At 38.2% G+C, this 22,428-nt stretch overlaps 1 protein-coding gene across 3 annotated transcripts in view; it reads left to right on the top strand.

The window, feature by feature from the left end:
• ANK3 (ankyrin 3) overlaps positions 1-22,428 on the top strand; it is a 707,809-nt gene that overhangs the window by 464,508 nt on the left and 220,873 nt on the right. For all 3 annotated transcript variants that reach the window (XM_030941096.1, XM_010364951.2, XM_010364950.2), the window contains 3 exons: positions 702-800; positions 7,079-7,264; positions 9,134-9,232. In XM_030941096.1, the coding sequence (XP_030796956.1) occupies positions 702-800; positions 7,079-7,264; positions 9,134-9,232 (384 nt within the window). The remainder of the gene's footprint in view (positions 1-701; positions 801-7,078; positions 7,265-9,133; positions 9,233-22,428) is intronic.

Genomic DNA, 22,428 nt, shown 5'->3' with positions numbered 1-22,428 from the left:
ATATGTGCATATGTATGTATGTATAATATGCATGCATATATGTATTCTGAACATAAAACTATCTTGACAAAAAATACAAAGGAAGGAGACCTACGAAAAACAGACTATGAATTAGATTGAATCATACCATTAGGCAAATTGGCATTTCTGTTTTGCTCTAAAAGACCACATCTGTGGTAACTTTGAAGCTATTTGAGATTAATGTAAATTTCTCCCTGAACTAGTTTCAACTAGTTCAGATGCTTACTTTTGTGTGAAAATACTACATGTTTATTTAAAACAGATAATTGATGCTTGGGAGCTACAATGACTAAATGTGTTTTTCTTCATATTCTTATAGCATCTAGTAAAATACTTGCTCATGGTAGGCTCTCAGTAAGTGGTTGATGACTAAGTGAGTGGACTTATTTATTTAAAGTGGGTAAATTGCTTTGAATTATACTTGGACTATTAACTATGAACTATTAACTATGATCTATACTCAAATTATGATTTATGAAATATAATTTTGAATTACACAGATTAGGAATTTAGCTTAAGCTATGGTGCTTGGGTTTTCTAATAAATATTTATATCTATATGAAAGTATCATTAAAGTTATTGTATGTGAGCGCTTCTTGGAGCATAAATCATGAGTACCATGGAAAAATAGATTGTCTCTGGAAGACTGCAGACAAACATTTTTTTTTCTTATTTTTCAGAATGGTTTCACGCCATTGTATATGGCAGCCCAGGAAAATCACCTGGAAGTTGTCAAGTTTCTTCTTGACAACGGTGCAAGTCAGAGCCTAGCCACAGAGGTAAGACACTGTTTTGTTCCTGTGGGTAACTTCACATATTTACAGGGCATTTTGAAAACCTGGAGTTGTGAATTTGTCCTACTAGCATTTCAATTGTAGTTTTATATTTTATATTAATGTGTGGGTTCGTAAGTTTTATGAAATACACTACTATAAGTCTACTTTTAATCTTGAAAAATCTTCTGTTGCATAGATACCCTTTCTGCTCTTAAATGCCCGATTCTATGCTATAATTATGCTATTATTTAAATATTTTACATATTTACTTGAGAATTCTTTTCTGACTCTTACAGTTTTGCTGTATAGGCAAAGGCAATCATTGTTTTGGAATAATTTATGGGAACTATCTTTTCAATAAAACATTAGTTTTACATTGTTTCTCCAAATTTAAGTTAACCGAATTATAATGATTGAATTTATATATTTTTTAAGTTAATGAATTAGACTTAATTCATACTTATAAATCAAACTATTATACTTTTTTGGAGTCTTGCTCTGTTACTTTGGCTGGAGTGCAATGGTGTGATCTCAGCTCACTGCAACCTCCGCCTCCTGGGTTCAAGCGATTATCCTGCCTCAGCCTCCCTAGTAGCTGGGATTACAGGTGCCCGCCACCACACCCAGCTAACTTTTGTGTTTTTAGTGGAGATGAGGTTTCACCATCTTGGCCAGGCTGGTCTTGAACTCCTGACCTTGTGATCCACCCGCCTCGGCCTCCCAAAGTGCTGGGATTACAGGTGTGAGCCACCATGCCCAGCCAAAACTATGACACATTTTTAAGTATTAAATAGATGTGGTATTTGAAGAAAAAAAATCTTTGCAGTCTAGAAGAATTATTTAAAAATAAAAAGTTGTTTAGGCCATTGGTACTGTCTTAGGTAATGTTGTTTATTTTTTAAACTAATCTGGATGGAAGACTGGAGTCACTTAAGCATGTCACCAGAAATCTATTGCTAATAATAGAGGATCAACATTTGAGTATTTTTTATTTCTAACAAAACAGTGAATTAGGGCAGATGCAGGGTTATCCCTATCATAAACCACTACTCTTGCTTGCATGCTGATGTGCTTCCTAAGTGGCACAGAAAAGATGGCAATAGAGAAACTGCATCTAATCTCACTTAGTTTTTGAGACTATACCTTCTAGGGAAACCACTAAATAAATTAAGAGATAGCTCACACAAACAAACAAATATATGAAAAATTCTCATTCTCATTTATAGTCAAAGAAATACTAATTTATTAATCAGATAAAAAAATAAGATCTAATCTTTTTCCCATGAGACTAAAAACAAAAATTTGATGGGGAGAGGAAACCAGAACTTTCCTACAATACTGGTGAAATTGATTGTTTGTTACAACACTTTTACAGAACATTTGGCAGCAACTATCAAATACTAGTATTTACAAGCCTTTTTATTTAGCAGTTCCACTTCTAAAATGTTCTATTATAGAAATATTAGATATATAAATATATATTATAGATACATTTGCATTGGGATGCAAAAGTAGTATGCGAGGATGTTTGTCAACACAATTAGTAATAGCAATTTTAAAAAATCAGAAATAATCTAAATTTACACCAATAAGAATCCTGTTTATTCAGAACTATTTGACTTTGAAAGAAACAAAAAAGAAACCTGTTAGTAAATGTTCATATATTTATAGAATAACATGCTGTTAGCACTGTTAAAAATGAGACAAGGCTCTATGTACTGATATAGGAAAATGTCCATAGTAGATTGTTATCGGTGGTTTGCCCTGAGAATTCAGAGGGAGCCTTTGAACCCATCAGTACTATTGGAGATTTTTATACCCATTTTTTTTATTTTATACCCATCAGTACTCTGGGGAATTTTTATCATGAGAATGTACTATTTTTTTAATAGTACTCTTAAAGCTAGTTAGGAAATAACTACTGGTTTATATCAAAATAACAAACGTTTAGCCGGGTACAAGGGTGCACCCCTGTAGTCCCAGTCCCTCAGGAGGTAGAGACAGGATGCACTTGAGCCTAGAAGTTTGAGGATATAGTGCTCTGCGGTTGTACCTGTGAGTAGTCGCTACACTCCAGCCTGAGCAACATTGAGACCCTGTCTCTAAACAAACAAAACAGAATAAACATTTGCTAGACAGAGAACGGTGCCTCTCTTCACACTCAAGAGTAGCTATTCTAAGCACAGTACGATACACACATTGTGTCCTAGTAGACAGGGGAAATAGAGACAGGCAGAGACTTTTGGTTAAGAGAAAACCCATCCTCGTTTTTGGATGGAAATACTAAGTAAGATAAATAACCTAATGAAAGTTATTCCATAGCTTTCTTCGTGAAGATGGTGTAGTACATCACTTTTTTACACTGTGATGTACAGACCACTAAGTATCTCTCCTTTAGAAGCAAACATAACCCCAATTTACTGCTAATAGATTTGAATTAGATTGTAAACCAATTACTAGTAACTCTCAGAGCTCTCCAGTACTTTTTGAAGTTTTCAAGGCCCAAAAAGAAGCCCTACAGCTAACTTGAAGAAAAATAGTACGTGAGATCTTCAAATCACTACTTCAGTCTTTTGGCAAAGGATATATATTTTAAAAGTTTTTATGCCTTTACATTGATTTAATTTCATGTTATTTTTGTAGTTTTAGGGGCAAAAACAAACATTGTGTCTAATAAGTCACGTTCATGTCTTCAGGGAGGTTGCTGTTACATTGCTGTATAAACAGCATCTAATTACCTAGAGATGTTTGAACCTTTGAATTTGTTCTCTTCTTTTGGATTATTGGTATTGGAGAATAAGAACAACAACAGGAAATAAGACATTTTATTCAAATGATATTCTAATTACTGTATTGCTCTCTCATTAGCAATAATATTGGTGTCATTTATAGAGAAGTCTGTATTTACAGAACAAACAGTAGGGGGTAATTTAAGAATCCTTTAAATAGTAAGTTTTTAATAGAATCTGTAATTCACTACACGGTGGGATATTGCCAAATTCTTTCAAATGTATTTTTTTCAGTAAGCCTGGCACACTTCAAATCTTGTATATATGTATATATGTAGCAAGATATCTGTATAATTGTGGTTTTTAAAATGTTTTTATATTACTGTGTACTGCATCTCATATCTTTTACATATATATGTACATATATACACATATATATACACATATATATACACACACACACACACATATATATATATACACCTTCCTTTTGCTAATTACCATTCTGAAGCATGCAGTATACTTGTTTGTTCATTTATTCCATGAGTAATTATTAAGCACCTATTATGTTTCAGATACTTCACAAGGTACTGGATATCCTTGAGCAACCAGGGGATGGACCTTTTTACCAGTAGCCTCTTCACATTTCCTTTCTGCTCATTTTTCTCTTAAGGATAACTGCACAAAGCAAAGCACACCATTTAAACTTGGTTTTGAAACAAAATCTGGAGCTGCTAATTTTAGCTATTAACACCTTAGAGCTGGTATCTTTGTGTCTTTAATTGGCTTATGCAGGAAACATATTCTTGTCACTGCTAATCGGCTCAGTTGCAGTTTATTTTCTGGTACACAGTAGTTTCCTTTATGTATAGGTCCTGTGAATTTTAAAATTCACATCAGCGGAAATGTAGGCATTTTGTTTGGATTCAGAACAGAAGTGGACTGTCATTTTTACCCCTTAGGTTTTATTCAGGTTTTTTAAGTGAGATGCAAAATTAAACCTTAAAACACAATTTTCCTTTTGCCATACTCTCATTTAAACAATGCATTTTTTTTTTTTTGCAAAAGTAATACATTACATAAATGAGAAAGTACAATAAAAAGCAAGAAGTCTCTGTTAATTTTCCCTAGAGGTAACGTTTTACCCGATTGCTTGCATATGTACATATTAGATACGTGTATCTGTCTTATTGAACATGAAAATGTTTATTTACATAGACATGTAGACTACTTTTCTTATTATATCCTAAAGTTCCTGTCTTTAGGTATAAACCTATGATATCATTTTGGTGACATCTTGGACGTATCTAGTCTTTCCCTGTTTGTTATCTTTGTTAAGGCTTCAGGGAATAACCTTCCAGTTGATTTGGTTATGTTATTGTTTTCCTTTTTCCTGCTGTTTTGGGTAGTAAAGTTAAACGAAACAGGTGGCATTTAAGCCAGATCTTGACGCATGGAGGGTAGATGGGATTTGTATACATAGAGAAAAGAAGAGGGCATGCCAAGGTAAGGGAAATAGCATGAGTACAGGTACCAGAGGAGAATTAAGTCTGTATGTCCAGAATCAGTACAGACACTGGCCGAAAGGATTTTATAGGGAACAATACTGAGCAATAAGTTCCCTTAAGTGCTTTAGGTCAATGTTTTGCACATCTTGGGTATAAGTATGCTGCTTTGCATTCAATCAAATGAATTAGGAGAGCCTTTCTCTAGATGCTAGCAAGGGAAGGAACGTTGAAAGGGATGTTTTAGGAAGACCTAGGTGCATATGTGCTCCTATGTGCTTTCCAAATGCTTTTCTGTACCACAGGACTACAGAAATAAATATCATGATCCAAATAAAATAATAAGGCACTTGCATGCCAGTTCTCTAGTTAAAAAAATTAATGCCCTTTTGAGTATATAATAATGAAACCATTGCAGAATTAACAATTTGCGAGCCAGTCCTAGGATTTTCTACTCTGTGCTGTTTTCTCTACATTCAGCAACTCTAGGTAATCCACACATTAATTAACTGCAGTGAAATCTGTAGCTGTGTCCCATTTATCAAGTCCCAGGGTAACACAAATGGAAGATTCAAAATGTATAGAGTATGTATGTGTGCACTTATATCTGAATTTATTCTAAAGCCATGTTTTAATCAAATTCATAGAAGCACAGAGGAACATGGTGGTTACCAGAGGCTAGGAACTGGTAGTAATGGGGAGACAGGAGGTAATGGTCAATGAAGAGGAATAAATTTTTGTTTTTATTTTGCTTTTTTGAAATCTGTTGCACAACTTGGTTAACGGAGTTAGTAATAATGTATTGTACATATCAAAATTGCTAAGAGAATAAAGTTCAAATGTTCTCACCACAAAAAAATAAGTATTTATAGTGATGAAGATGTTAATTAGCTGGATTTGATCATTCCACATTATATTCATAAATCATAATATCATTTTGTACCCCATACATATTTATAATTATAATTTTTAATTTAAAATAAAATTAGAAAAAAGACAATAACCAGAATAAATAAAAAGAGTCATATTTGTCTTCTTTCATTGGTCACAGAAGCCAAGAGTCTTTCTTTTAACTCTAGAGACGTTAGTCTCTATAGACCTTTCGTAAAGCAACCATGAGTACAGTTCATGAATTCACATATCCTGACAGAGCAGGAATATGCGAGGCAACAGGGCACAGTAATGAGCCAGAAAGGCATATATCTCAGTTTTTAAAAATCCGTGGAAATTTTTACATCTTATTTAAATGAGCTCCTTTGAAAATTTTGCCTGGATTTAGACTGAGATTTCTCTCTCTCTCTCTCTCTCTCTCTCTCTCTCTCTCTCTCTCTCTCTCTCTCCCTCCCTCCCTCCTCCCTCCCTCCCTCCCTCCCTCCCTCTCCCCTCCCCTTTCTCTCTCCTTCCTTCCTTCCTTCTTTCTTTCTTTTCTTTCTTTTCTTTCTTGCTCTGTCACCCAGGTTGGAGTGCAATGCTATGGTCTCGGCTCACTGCAACCTCCCGGCGTCAAGCTATTCTCCTACCTCAGCCTCTCAAATAGCTGGGACTACAGGCCTCCACCATGCCTGGCCAATTTTTGTATTTTTATTAGAGACAGAGTTTCACCATGTTGGTCAGGCTGGTCTTGAACTCCTGAAATCTGGTGATCCGCCCGCCTCTGCCTCCCAAAGTGCTAGGATTACAGGCGTGAGCCAACGCACCCAGCCCTGAGATTATTTTATGGATATTGCTATTATGGCAACTTTTTCTTTTATATGTAGTATTTTTGTACATTTTCAAAATTTTCCCAATTAATGTATATTACTTTGTAATAGAAAATCCAAAACCCATGAACCTATTACAAATTTCTTAGTGTTTTTTACTTTGATTGTATAGATAAATATTTTTTGAAAATATCTTTTCACTTTTCTGTCCATTCGAATATGTTGTTAGTTTTAATAACCCCAAACAAAAACTGATGCTTGGTCACTTGGTTGCCTTCTTATTTCTTAATTTAATAAAAAAGAAAATATTCATTGGAGCCAATCTTGACCCATCCATTTATTTGCAGGATGGCTTCACACCATTGGCAGTGGCTTTGCAACAAGGTCACGACCAAGTCGTTTCGCTCCTGCTAGAGAATGACACCAAAGGAAAAGTGCGTCTCCCAGCTCTTCATATCGCGGCCCGAAAAGATGACACGAAAGCCGCCGCCCTGCTGCTGCAGAATGACAACAATGCGGATGTGGAATCAAAGGTGAGGCACGAGGAACACGGGCCTGTCATGCAACTCTCCAGTGTTAGACATGCAACCTTTAAGAGCACTCGGTCTCCCTCTTGGCAAGCTTATGCCACGCCTTTAACTTCATTGAAGGGAGGAAAAATGTGTGTCTGAGCTAGCCACTGAAGGCACAGCCTCCCTTCACATGAGAAGCTGGGGGATGAGGGGGATATGGCCCTATGCGTGCTAAAAGGAGGCCACCTTGAAAGAAGTCAATTTCTATGCAGTGATGATTTCCTTCCTTTGAATATAGTTTTGGAATATATTCAACACTTCAGCTCAAACATCAGGGTAAAAAATTACAAAATGCTAAAGACAGTGTACACAAACCTCTGGTTGATATCCAAGATGACAGGCCAGGCACTGAGCGTAGATCAGCTGCGGAGAGCATGCCAGCAGCAAGAGAGCCGCAGCCAAAAATTCCCATCGTCTTGACATGTGGTACCTGAAAGTCTCTGATGGAAATGTGGCATTTGGACTAGGCCGTTGCATAGCCCATCATTCAGTCTAGCTTTCTTTCTGTGCCTATTGTGCTTTCATCAGCGCTTCCATCCTCATTACTTAGCTGTCATGAGCTTTCTGCAATCCATATCACCAATAGTGAACTAACCGTTCATTTTTTCCTCCTCTTTGCTTCCAAATGTGTTAACCTAGATGGTGGTGAATAGAACAACAGAGGTATATATATATGCATATACGTGTAGTCTATATCTGCATCATCATTTTCCCATGACTTAGTGCTGCTGCCTCATGTCTCTCCCTTCTTCTTTGCATCGCCTTCTGTAGGCTAGATACCTGCTTTATCCCCAATCCCTCCTCTCCCCAAAGGAGCATGTGCCAGATAAGATAGCAGTAGTTTGATTACCAGGGCTTTCTGCAGCTGAACCTGGTGTTTGAAAGAGAAGAATGAGGAATCCTTGACTCTTAAGGTTATTGCAATAGAGCTGTGTGAGATGAAGAGTTGGATACTTTAGATGTTTATCAGCTATATCTAAAGCTGCAGACAACCCTGTCATTCTACTCATCCAGGACTCGTTTTTTAGGGTTGTGCATGACACTTACCCTCTGTGGTGTCAGCAAAAGGAGAGGTATTTCAGAATGGCGTCAATATGACCCACCCTTCTACAAGACTCAGTGAGATAGCTAGCATGGCTAAGAAGCTTGCTAACAAATTAGAAATGCATCTAGTTCCTATAAGGTTTCAATCTTTGGGGACTAAGTGAATTGCTGCATGTTTTAGCATTTTTTAAGGAAGTAAAATGACCTTGGTATAAATAATCCAAAAACGTGTTATTGAATAGGCATTGGCTAACAAAGAGTTTAATTTGTGGATTCTTCATGGAATACAATTGCCCATTATATAAAACCAATTTTGTGGTAGTACCTCTTCCCCCCAAAATTGCTTTTGTCATTAAAATTGGCATTTACTGTTGGTTAATTTGAATCTATATCAAATATATAAACTAACTGAATTTTGAGTTTCAATGCACAATTCTATCATCAGTAATAAAACAGCGGCACTAATCAAGCTATCAGCTATAAAGATTTTTCTCATCTCTATCTTAATTTCTTGAAATGTTGGCTTTTATATAGTTCTGTTATTGGATTACTAAAATTGCCCAGTCTCCGCCCTTGGTTCCTCCCTGGCTATTCTTCTGCCTGTATGTTTGGGGTTTATTAGAAACCCTGTGAGCAATTGGCACTGATCGAAACCTAGTACAGAATGGAACATAGACCTCAGCATATTTTGCTTCCTCATTTTTATTTGGGTAGGGTTATGATATTTGCCTGTCAGGCAGGGGGCTGGCAGGAATCAATTGAACGTCTGCTATGTTTTCTTTACAGAGTGGCTTCACTCCGCTCCACATAGCTGCTCACTATGGAAATATCAATGTAGCCACATTGCTGTTAAACCGAGCGGCTGCTGTGGACTTCACCGCAAGGGTAAGAGCACAGCGATATGTAATGCCTTTAAAGCATTTAAAATGATTTGATACTCTCTTTCCCTAACTTGAGAAGGTTAGGACAAATTGCCTCCAAGAGTCCTTCCAGTCAGTGAAGGCTATGATTTCTACTCATCCTAGTGTACGTTCTTGCTTTTATGTAGGTGTGCCTGTTCCCTAGCAGGAGAGGTAAACCAAGATCAGGAATGCTAGCTGGAATGGATAATAAATAAATATATAAATGCATATATAGAAGATGTGATTCAAGAAATCATGGCTGGGGACAACAAATGGTTCCCTAAGTTAAAACTTCTGAAACTCTTAGAAATTGGTCAGGTGGCACTCAGTGCTCTAGAGATCAGTGTCTTGACCTTACAATGGGAATGTTCTGGAATATCTGGTTGAGGCCTAAACTACAGAACCCAAATAATGAGACCATCTTTTGCCTTTATCTTCTGTGCCCTACAAACTTTTGTAATGAGTAACAAGGTTGTGAAACCTGAATAAGCTCATATCCATTGAAGAAAGGGATTACAATGTCATATGGCCCACTGCACAGCAGGTTGTACATCCAAATAGGGTAGCACTGCCTTCAATTTAAAAACTGGTGTTCAGCTACCATCAGAAACACTGTCAGAAGTACAAGTGAAGCTGGAGGCAGGATGAAGTAGTGGCTGAAAGCCTAGACTCTGACTGAGACTCTTTGGGTTCAAACTTTGGCTTTCACTTTTTTCCCTGTGTCTATCAGTTTCCTCATTTATAAGATGAAATAATGTGAATTATGAAATTAAATGAACAATTATAAAATTTCATCCTCTCCCTCACTGAGTCACTGTGAAAATTGAAAAAGATAGCATATGTAAATCACTCAGCCAGTGTCTGACATAGTATCATCACTAATAGCAGCAGTAGTAGTGTATTAGTCTGTTTCCACATTGCTATAAAGAAGTATCTGAGATTGGGTAATTTATAAAGAATAGAGATTCAGTTGGCTCCTGGTTCTGCAGGCTGTACAGGAAGCATGATACTGGCATCAGCTCAGCTCATGTGGAGGCCTCAGGAAACTTAAGAATGACGACAGGAGGCGAAGCAGGGGCAGTCACGTCACATGGCCAGAGCAGGAGCAAGAGAGCAAGAAGACTGGGGCTGCACACTTTTAAGTGACCAGATCTCATGAGAACTCCTTCACTATCATGAGGCCAGCACCAAGCATATGGTGCTAAACTGTTCATGAGAAGTCCTTCCCCATGATCCAGTCACCTCCCACCAGGCTGCACCTCCAACATGGGGCACTGCGTTTCAACATGAGATTTGGGTGGGGACATACATCTACACTATATCAAGCAGCACTGTTATTTTGAACGTAGCATTTGAAGTCTTATTTTTTGCTGAAGCTTCACTTCTTAGAAGAGAAATGGAGCTAGATGAGATAGGGAGATAGTGTATAATGCCAGCGCCAGCAGTACAGTGGTAGTTGCATCGGGAGTAAAAATAATATCATTTCTGAAGCCGTTCCTGACTGTAAGATGCCAGACTATGCATTTTATCTCACATATACTAATATAAGGAAAGTTATAATTTGTCCTTATTTTACATTAGAAGAAACCTAGGCTTAGAGATAAGAAGTAGCTGCTTTAGGATCACAGTGCTAGTAGGTTGGAAGCGGCAGGATTTCAGCCCCAAAGCTCTTAACCACTATTCTCTCCCCTAGGTAACTTAAAGGAGTTTATTTTACTTTTCCTCTTATAATTCATTAGTTCTATCAAAATTAATAAGGGCTGAGACTGTACTAATAGAAACGCTGTTTTCCTAACCTATTGTCATGGGCTTGTTGAAAGCCTTCATCAGTTTAAATGACTGGAGAGCATCAGTCAATTTGATTCACAATTTTTCTTATTGCATTAACTACATCCTTGATGTGGCAGATCCAAGGCCTAGTTTGACACTTCGAAGGACAAAGTTAAGCCCTTCTTTAAGTCAAGTATAAACAGGGTGTGTCAATGTTGAAGCTGCAGTTCATTTCAAGATGCATTCTTCTGGTTTTCTTTCTGTAATTCACAGCATAATACAACCTCATTAAGTGACATCTTCTAATTAGGACATTTAGAAAATTTATGTCAGGGTGGTGTTTGAAGTTTGTCTTTGTGCCTTTGCTCAGAAAAGTCCTGATGTTGCTGAAAACAAGAGGATTAGAGAAATGTTTAAGCAATTTAAGAGGACATATTACAGTATTTTCAGACTTTTTCAAGTAATTCTAAAGTGTTCATTTGCATTAAAACAATGACCGTGGTAATTACAAAAGATGCTTATTTATTGATTAAAAATCAGTGGAGACATCAGACCCATGTTGTTAACCTCCCTGAGTTACCATATATGATTTAAAATACTTACACTGTGCTTTTGTTTAAAATATGTTAAAATTCAGACTTTTCACTGATCCAGAAATGCATTTTCCCCAGTCTTTCCTAATTAAAGAGGTCTAATAGCATTCTGAGCTGAAGGCTGTGGTGGAATTTGATTTTATTTAATAGGAGGCTTGGGCTGTTGCATATTCCCCAACGAACTATGCTTCTCTCTGCAGTGGGTGATTAATGACTGGCTTTAGGGTACCTGAGAACTCTTTATAAAGAGCTTAAACTGAGGCAACTGCCAGCTGCCTCAAGCAATCCATTTTAGGTTCCAAATCTGTAGCAATTTTATTATATAATAATCTAGCATCTCCACTTTCATATTTCAGAGGGTTCTCCCTTCCCAGCTTCCATGGGGTCTTTCTAGGTCATAGTTCTCTCAGGAAGGTCACAGAAATAGCAGATGAAAGTAAGCTGCCCCTGAATGCAGACAGGATCAAATTGTATCCAGTCAGAGCAATAAAGGGAGCATCATTAAGCCTCATTTGCTGAGAATTGGCTGCAAATTGTAACCACAAATCATATGCTTCAGAGCCAGGTTTGGAGAGAGGTATGGATGAGGTGGTTAGAAGTAGATTAAAGAACACCAGCACCCTTTGTCTTGGGGGGCTGCGATTTCTGTTTTCTGCCTGTGACAAAATACAGTAGGGAGTGGAAATTTTAAATCAGTGAAGAAAGAAGTATGGCAGATAAAGTCTTGCAGTTCTTTATAGCACCGTAGACTGAGGGAATGTCCCAGAGAGTGACCACCTGCTAGCAAAGAGAGCTGGGGAAGAGCAAGTATGACAACACTTCTGGAATCATTTCCTGCATGCAATAGACATTCATTTCCAAAGCAGATAATAGGCAGAAACAAACGCGATGTGACTGAAGGGAGTACACCATAGAAGGAATTGCTCTCTCTGTTCGTTTGCAGTGCCAACTAATTTATGCAGCAGTAAAGCAGGTCCCAGTCAGTGATGAATGTATACCCCTGAGTAGCAGTTCTGGTAACTGATTTATAGCATACTTAACTGTTTTAATAACACCTTTCCTTCAATTTTTATTATGATGTCAATTTTGACTTTTGCATTGTAACTTTACTATGTTTATGTAAGATATCCTGTCTGACATCGTCAATATTTCCTTTTGGATTATCCTTGGAGATCTATTCAGGCTCATGGGTCTGCTGCAGGGAGTTAATGCAGTAGCTGCTGAATGCTGCAATGCAGCGTCAGCATTCTTCATTCTTTGAACTGAGTCTGCTGAGATGGCACTGACACTGTCTGAATTTATGCATGACCCTTGCTCTCTTTGCAAATCATTCTAGCTCTCTTGGGAAAGAGAATGTAACTAAAACATACCAGAGCTACTACTGATTGTCATTCCAGTAAGGAGCATTTGTGCACTAGAGTAACAAAAGGCCAAATTATATTATGTGGATGCCTGCAAAGTTCCCTTTATTGATTGAAGAAGATAGATTAATACTTTGCTGGCTGAATTTTTTCATCAAATATAATGGACCACCTAATCTAATCTTCACTCTTGTCATTGGCCTTTCTCTTGTAAATTATTATTCAACTTCCCATTTTGAGAAGATAATTGAATAAAGCATTCTTCTGTTAGTCATGCCATTTAGCACTTTTTGTTTTGATGTCTGAAAGGATCAGGGATTTATGTGCTTGGATTCTACACCTCACTTGTTTCCAAAAAGATTTCAGGTGGTTTACAGATTAAAATATACAGATGTGAAGCGGGGGACCAAGAAAGTAAATGTTACCAAGCAGCAGGAATGAGCCAGTAAATACAATGGAAAATAAATATAGGCCTTAAAAGCTTTGATATATGTAGTGGAAAGGGAAGCATAGATAATAGAGTTTTCATTTTTGACAACTGAAATCTTATAGTTACCTATAGAGACAATTTTTGTGCGAAATAACTCAAACATTGTTTTTATCCTATGAATCCTTAAGAACAGAGAATTATATAGTTAGCAATATATTTAATTACTATACTTTAAAAGGCTCAATTCTACTTCCTACTGCCTTTGACTGCTCTATCTCCATCTGTCAAGGCACCTTGCCCAGAGAAGCTGAGAGACTGTGGCCTAGCTACTTAGCTTTATGATGTTCTAGTTTTGTAGGAAAGAACTTGGCATGTATGGCACAGATCAATGACTGGTTAACATGTCCATTGGACTGCCTTTTTCAAATATTGGGTATTTTATACAAGGTTTTGATAGGTATTGGACCACATTCAGAACCCTACTAAATCATATAAAAGGTTACTTTATTTAAGGTATTTTAATGTTTGGATAAAATGAGAGCAATGTTTTTAGATACTTGAACTACTAAACCTGTTAGTGGAAAAATAAAAGTATTAGACTTCTCTTCTGCACTTAGACGCTCTTGGTAGGAATGTAAATTAGTTCAGCCACAAATTGGAAAGCAGTTTGGAGATTTCTCAAAGAACTTAAACCAAACTACCACTCAACCCAGCAATCCCATTACTGGATATGTATTCAGAAGAAAATAAATTGTCCTACCAAAAAGACACATATCCACATGCTCATTGAAGCACTATTTATGATAGCAAAGACATAGAATCAACCTAGGTGCCCATCAACAGTGGACTGGATAAAGAAAATGTGGTACATATACACTGTGGAGTACCACACAGCCGTGAAAAAGGAACAAAGTCATGTTTTTTGCAGCAACATGGGTGCAGCTGGAGGCCATTATCCTAAGCAAATTAGTGCAGGAACAGAAAACCAAGTACCACAGGCTCTCATGTATTAGTGGGAGCTAAATGTGGGGTACTCATGGACATAAAGATGACAACCATAGAAACTGGGGACTACTGTTGTGGGGGAGTTGAAAAACTACCTATTGGGTACTATGCTCACAACCTAGGTGATGAGATCTTTTGTACACCAAACTTCAGTGTCATGCAATATACCCACGTAACAAACCTGCACATATACCTCCTGAATATAAAAGTTGAAATTTTTTTTTTAAAAAAGACTTATGTTCTGTCCAAACCTGAGGCCAACATGGCTTAGCACATGCATGAGCAAAACAGTATCCATGGATAAGCATTATCTGGGGATTTCTTTTCTAAATTCAATCCAATTTAGCAATATTTATAGAGCATCTACTATGAGCTGGACCTGAAGGTTCAGACTTGAGTTATCTACTCTACCATCAGTACTTATTACTAACGTGAGAATGCTTAGTACTTTATCAGTCCCTACTCTACCAATTTGTTCAGGCACCAAGGTGCCAAACCATACAATACAATTTCTCCTGTAAGTCCCCAAAGCATAACTACATCTAGGCTATAATGCTGAACAGGACTTTTCTAAAAACTCAGGAACTGATGAAAGGATTTGAAAGCAGAAAGGCAAAGCTGAAGGATAGGTCCTCTGTAACAGCATCCCCAAAGACCACAGGCTGTGCCCCCTTCCTTGGAGTTCGTCTGGTGACCCCTCCTGAGTCGCCAGAGACGATTGTGTTGCAGGGTCTATCTCATTTTCCCTAAGTGGGAACCCCTTTACCAGATCTCTCCTAGCCAGAGTCCAGGCCTCTCAACCGCCTCTGGGCCCCAGTGAGGAAGGAAACTCTGTTTTCTCTATACCTGGGCTATGTTACTTCAGTAGCCACTAACTTGGGGAACTAGCTTTGATTTAAATAAATGTTTTGTTTTGTTTTGTTTTTTCCAAGAGCATTTCAAGTACTCAATAGCTAGTGGTTACTGTCTTATTCAGTGGCACAGATATATCGCATGTCCATCATCATAGAAAGTGATTTTGAACAAAGCTGTGATACCATCCATCTTAGGCCTTCCTTCCCTTCAGTGTCATAATGACCTGAAAATGCAACATTTCCCTCAAGGAAGATGGTTAGTCCCTGACCCCATAGGTGAGCATCACAGCCTGTACTTCTACTCACATTAGGCCTTAAATATAATTTTATTTATCTGCTATTGTCCATTTTGCACACTCTGTTTGCTATCTAAGGCCCTGGAAGGTTGAGATGCCCTAGTCATCCTCTGTCTCTAGGTTTTCCTTTGGTCCCCAGGTGCTTACCGTGTGCTTGGTTTGTGCTAGTGACTTTAACATGAACTTAATTCTCTTAGTCTTTCAGTGGATGATTTGATTTTGCTGCCTGATAGCCTTTTTTCTATCTACCTTTCTTGACATATTAATAGAGTCAACAAAATGTTCGACTGCATTTCATTGAGCTAGAAGGCAATGAATGTAAAAACATCAGCAATTCTGCCTGCTACAAAATAAGTGCTCAGTAAATGTCTATTCCCTTCTTTTCTTCTGCAGGCGAGATTTATAGTAATAATGATTTTTTAACTTGTAATTTCTTATCCAGCTTCTTTATTAGGCATTTTACACTTATTGTCATGTAACAATCCTATGAGGGCTAAAGTAAAAATGTAATAAAATATAGCTCTCTCCCACATCCTGTTTTTTCATGTCACATGCAGACTTTGAATTCCCCAAGAACAAACCTGTGTCATCTTACATACTTTGGAATACCTGGAGTATAGCCAAGTACCTGGTGCTGGGGGGGATTCAGTATATATTTATTGAATTCAAAAATGAATGAATAAATCACTTCTAGGTCTTTCCGTCCACCACTCCTGATCACCCAGCACCTGTGCAAACCTGCTTTCCTCTCCCTAGCCTGTCAAAATTCCTGTTACTTCAACTTGAATCTCTCCTGCTCTAGGAGTTGCTTTCCAAACTAAACTCAGATGCATTAAGGGAAATGGAAAAATTCACAGGATACTAATAGAATTTTAGACCAGTGCACCAAACCTAACTGTTGAATGTCAGAGGCAGAGGGACAAGTTTATTTGAGCAGCAAGGAAACTTTGCATTCAGCTCTGTAGATGGCCTAGGAAGACAGGCCCAACCTAATTGGGCTAAGCCTAATACAAAAGTCTGTTGCCAAGCTTTGTTTAATTAAGAGTGTTTTAAGCAGAGCCTCAGGCTCTGGGCTGTGAAGGCCCAAAATGACCACCAGAAGATGCTAGAAAAGACATCAGCTACTGGAGCATGGAGAAGAGGTGAGCCTGGCTCACTCATCAGGAGTATGGCAAACTCCTGATGGCTTTTCAAGGGTGTAGGGCTTTTGGAGACTCTACTTTGGTTTGTGTAGTGATGCATTTGCAAACATATCTTTAAAATACAATTGGCCCTCCATACTCTTAGATTTCACATCCATGGTTTTAACCAACCATGGATGGAAGATATTTGGGGGAAAAAAAAACAATGAAAAATAATATAACATAGAATAATAATACAAATTTTAAAACAGTATAATAACTATTTACATGACTTTTACATTGTATTGTTCATTGTAAATCTAGAGATCGTTTAAAGTGTACAGAGAGTGTGTGTAGGTTATGTGCAAATGCTGTTTTATATAAGGGACCTGAGCATCCATGGGTTTTGGCATCCTCAGGAGTCTTGTAACCGATCCCCATGGATACCATGGGATGACTGTGTACTTTCCTCTCATTATACAAATCATGCTTTAAACAAAATACAATAAATCACAAGTAAGAAAATAAAAACCACTTACAGCAGTCATTTTTTTTTAGCATTTGAATGTTCATCCCAACAGAGACCACACACACATACATTTCTTTCTTATGGGTACATATTTTTTAATAGGTTTATCTCCTAGTATAGGCTCAACAGCATTAAAGACAAAGACTTCTTTTCTTTCTTTTATGGGTTATGTAAACCTCCTGAATGAAAATGGGGATTTGAGAGCCTTAGCAAAGGAATATGAGTTATGGGAAAGTAGCCATGTGTCTATTACATTAAATATATTCTTGTTGCCATGGTGATATTAACATTTCAGGAGGAACAAAACCAGTAAGTTTTTGTAAGGTGGCAGAATGGAGGAGATGCGTGTTTACGTAGATTTGCTCTTATAATTATGCCATGCAATCTCATTTCTGCCTTTTCCTGAATGCCACATCGAAGGAGAATCTCTTGCATACATTTTTTTAAAGAAGTATTTTTATCTGATATCCATTTATATATTTGAACTTCATTGACATCTTCCAGTGTGGAGCGGGATCTATGTTCCTCACCTTGAAGAGGTGCCATTTCTAAGTGACAGTGGAGTGAAGGGAGAAACATGTGCTGGACCCTGGACTCTTGTCTTGGCTGTATCATTGATCACTGATGTGGTCCAGGGCAAGTCCCTTTATCACCTGGCCTACAGTTATTTTAGCCAAATGAGAGAGACATCAGCCAATCTCAGGCCCTTGCCCTCTGCCCAAGCACCTTGTCTGACAGCAATGGAGATAGTCTTCAGCTTCCCTCCCCCTTTCACAATAGAGTACGTATGGGACAATAGTAAAGTAAACCACACTGTCAGACTGCTGGAGTCCCACACTGGCCTTGCGGCTTATCCTGGTGCTCTTGATAAGTTGTTTAGGTTTCAGCATAATCATCCATATAATGGGTCCAGTGGATAGAACCTAATGCTCTCATTGTGATGATTGAATGAAATAATCCACAGAAATTGCTTAACACAGTGCCTGGCCCACAAGACATGGGCAGGGACTCAAGACATGGTGGTGGTTGTCACTGCTTGCATCCAGGAGGGGATCCTGGCACTGCAAGGCACGTTCCCCTGTAAAGCGTGATGCAGGTCAGGTCGATGGCACCAAAGTAGCCCTCTAAAGTACACCTAGAAGGGATGTGGCTTCTCAGAATGAATTACATTGTTTGCGGTAGTGTTTGTCAGTATGAGAAAGTCAACCTTTAAGAAACCATTAATTAATGACATTGAGACAATAAGAAAGCCAATCAAATAAATCATAGAAATTGGAAGGTTTTTCACTTTTTCTCCTTGAATATGTGCCCTGACACCTGGAGTGTTGCTCTAGAGTTGTTGCTCTGAGAAACATTTTTAAATGACCCTAAAAAATCCTATTTTGAAGTTGTGTGAAATAAAGTTCTATTAAGGTAGGAGTTGGCAACGCTCACTTTATTCATTTGCACCTTAAAAGAGAATTTATTCATTAGCTGCAGAATTGTTATTTCCCACATTCAGTGAAAATAACAGCTAGGGGCTGCCATGCCCCAGACTGATCCTCTGCTAAATGTTCCAGCAATTTGTCTACTCTCCTTGTCATCAGACAGTGCATTTGGATCTGCTCAGATGAACCCTGGTCCCCTTCTTAAGCACTACAGTTCTTCCATGGCAGTGAAAAAAATATTGCTCTTCTTCCTCTGGTGGTTTGAAGAATATACAGAAAGGGCAAAGGGGTACCTAGAGTGCAGGGGTTAGGGTTCATAGCACTGAAGGATTACACAAGTGTTAGCCCCTTTGGACACAGGCATGATCATTTACTGGCCGTCTTCCAAACTTAAGCAAGAAGTTCTAAGAAAACAAATTCAGATAGAAGATCAGTATGGACCGATAATTGGTAGGAAAACGTTGCAAAGCCAGGCTGTGATGGAAATATAGAAATGGGGATCAGCTCCAAGAAAAGGAAGCTGAAGCGCAGATGCAGGTGTGAAATGAGACTGGAGATGAATTATGAGAGTCCAGCCCAGTGGGGAAGAGGCTCAGTGAATGCCAGCCTGGGCTGTGGGCACTGGCCTTGATCCTGCAGGTAGAGGGAGTTACTTATTGCAGGTCTTTGAGTGGGTAGAATGATGGCAGTAGTGTTTAAGGTGAATTATGACACATATGAAGGGGAAATCGGGAAACTGAAATTACAGGCTGTGGCTGACTCCAGTCACAGAAAGAAAAGAACGGACAGGAGCAGCACGTTGCCCCCTGGTGTGATGCACTTCTCCTTGCTGATGACCTTTGTGGAGTCTGGCCAGAGCCACTGGTTTTCAATGGAGGAAAAAGGAGCATCATCTGCCTTAAAAGATTTGGAAATTTGTAGAGGAATTTTTGGTTGTCACAGTGGTGGTTGGCATGTAATGAGAGAGGGCCAGGATGGCTTAGCCTCCTTCAATGAATGGGGCAGTCTCACACAAATAATAATGTCCCAACCAAAAGGCCAGTGATGTGCCCATCAGACATGCTGGATTGAACATCTCTTTACAGCCAAGAAATGGAGGGTGAGATGTCCCAGGATGGGAAGGAAGGGCCCAGAAATCCATGGTTGGTCTGGGATGCTCCTCAGAAAGTGTCTAGCATCCCCCAGCAAAGCACCCCAGAGAGCGGTTGGTCAGAAGACCTTGAGGCTCTGTTCAGCTCCCACTGAAATATGAGGTTGAAAAAACACAAAATTCTAACTAATTTAGTTAATAGCTTTCATGTATCACTGGGTGCCAGGTACAGTAGCAAGTATTTTATTTATTATTCATAATAATTTCATGAGGTGTGAATATGATTTCCATTTTACACTAGGAAGCAAGAAGTTCTATAACTTATACAAAGCCACACAAAGTAGTGGAGCTAATGCTAAGGTACAGTAAAGTAAGACAATAAAAACTGTGTAGTTAATAATATTGTAACATCAAAGGCAATGTGTATTTGGGCTTTGATGTAATCCAAGGTCATCACAAGAAAACCAGAATTGACAGCAGCCTCTTGTGTTCCTGCTGGTGATTTGGTCTCTGCCTGGGCCAGACTTGTGAGATGAATTAAATACATTTTGAATCCCTAAATAAATGTACTATACCTAAATGTGTTTTGTAAGATGTAAGACATAAGATAAATTCAAGGCTATATTAAGGGATTATCAACACTGTCCCAGCCTGGGAGACAGAGTGAGACTCTGTCTCAAAAAAGACCCAGTCACCTGTAACATCTAATCATGCAAAGGTGGAAGACAATTTGTAATTAAGGGAGGAGATCCAAGATCAGCTTTCATCCTAGTCTTTTCTCCTCCTCTGGCAACTCCTGGGATTGTGTGTATTGGCTGAGGGTGTGTGTGGGGAGAGGCAGGTATGGGCATCTTTAAACATGGTGTGCCTTTCCCCTAAATCACTTGAGAACCAAAAGGAAGACCTGGCAGTGACTTATCTGAATTGTTGATGAGCCATCTTTATTAATTCAAAGGGATCCCTCTGACAGGATTAACAATAAACAGCCTCATACTATCCTTAAAGGAAAATAAGGCTTTTGAGTTATTTAGAGCAAAACAGATCCCAACACTCAGAGCCTGACTTCACAACAAACAGCAAACATCCAAGCATTTGCTGCTGCTTCCTGGGAAGGCCAGCACTGTCAGGTGTCTGATCAAATGGGATTAGTTGGTGTCTCTGAGAGGAGTAAGGTTAAGGAAATGTCACTGGTGTCAGTATCTTCGGTGTCAGTCTCAGCAAATCCAGTATGGACTTAATCTCCTTATCCAGAAAGCATACAGAGAAAAGTTAGTGTAGAATAAGCAAACAGTTAGCAAAACTGGAAAAGAGAAAAGGACTTTGTCTAAAAAGACCTATTTCATTTAATTAAAGTCTCATGAAGAAAGAGGAAAAAAACAACAAAAAAAAACTTACTGACAATGGTGGTCATCTTTTTTTTCTTTTTCTTTCTTTCTTTCTTTCTTTTTTTTTCTTTGAGATAGGATTTCTCTCTGTCACCCAGGCTGGAGTGCAGTGGCACAATCTCAGCTCACTGCAAGCCCCGCCTCCCAGGGTCAAGCAATTCTCATGCTTCAGCCTCCCAAGTAGCTGGGATTAGAGGCACACACCACCGTGCCTGGCTGATTTTTCTATTTTTAGTAGAGATAGGGTTGCTGCATGTTGGCCAGGCTGGTCTTGAACTCTTGACTTCAAGTAATCCTCTGCCTCGACCTCCCAAAGTGCTGTATTTTCAGGCGTGAGCCACCATGCCCGGCCTAGTGGTCATCTTAATAATGATTACTATGGTATGAAGGAAGTTTCTGAGTTTATTTTATACTTGTGTCACTAATAGGTCATCTAAGTCAAATTTTTAAAAAGAAATGTCCTGCATATAGTGTCCTAGGAAGGTTAGAGTGTTTTCTTATCAGTCTATTCAAATACTAGAAATTTTCTTGAGTATATCCTTGAAATCTCAAATCCTTATCATTGAAAGTTATCATTGTTTGCATATGTTTTCTGAGATTCTTAAGGAATTTAAAAACTAGGCGTCCTCATGAAAAGAAATAAAGTACTAATAAGTACTACAATATGGATGAACCTTGAAAACATGCCAAGTGAAAGAAGCCAGTCACACAAGATTACACATTATATAATCTCATTTTTGTGAAAGGTCCTGAATAGGCAAATCCATAGAGACAGCGAGTAGGTTAGTAGTTAACAAGGGCTTGGGAGACAGAGAAATGGGAAGTGATCACCTGATGGTATGGGATTCTTTTTTGAAAATGATGAAAATGTGCTAGAATTAGATACTGCTGCTGATCGTGGATCCTTGTGAATAGATTAAAAAAAATCACTGAATTGTACACTTTAAAATGATGAAAATTATGATATGTCAATCTTAATAATGCCATTGTAAAAATAAACCATTAGAGAAAACTTTCAGTGGAAGATAATAAAAACTTACAGAAAAAAATAAGTTTTTATACTCTTAAGAAAATTAAAGGGAACAGAAGTTGAGTTTTCTAATTTTCTACATTGTATCAAAACCTATATGACTGTTAAATAGAATTTATCAAACATTTATTGATTACCTGTTCTGTGCTGGACAGTTAGCACATGCAACCTTTTCCCTTAGAGGCTAAAAGAGTTTTCAAAAGATACATATTTATAGGGTGAACAAGGATGATAGTAACTTTTGCTTCCATGTATTTCCTGTGTTTTCTCTGTGAACGTATTCACTAA

Source organism: Rhinopithecus roxellana, chromosome 11 (assembly GCF_007565055.1).
Source record: "Rhinopithecus roxellana isolate Shanxi Qingling chromosome 11, ASM756505v1, whole genome shotgun sequence".
NCBI lineage: Eukaryota > Metazoa > Chordata > Mammalia > Primates > Cercopithecidae > Rhinopithecus > Rhinopithecus roxellana.
This window is presented reverse-complemented; position numbering and strand designations above follow the sequence as displayed.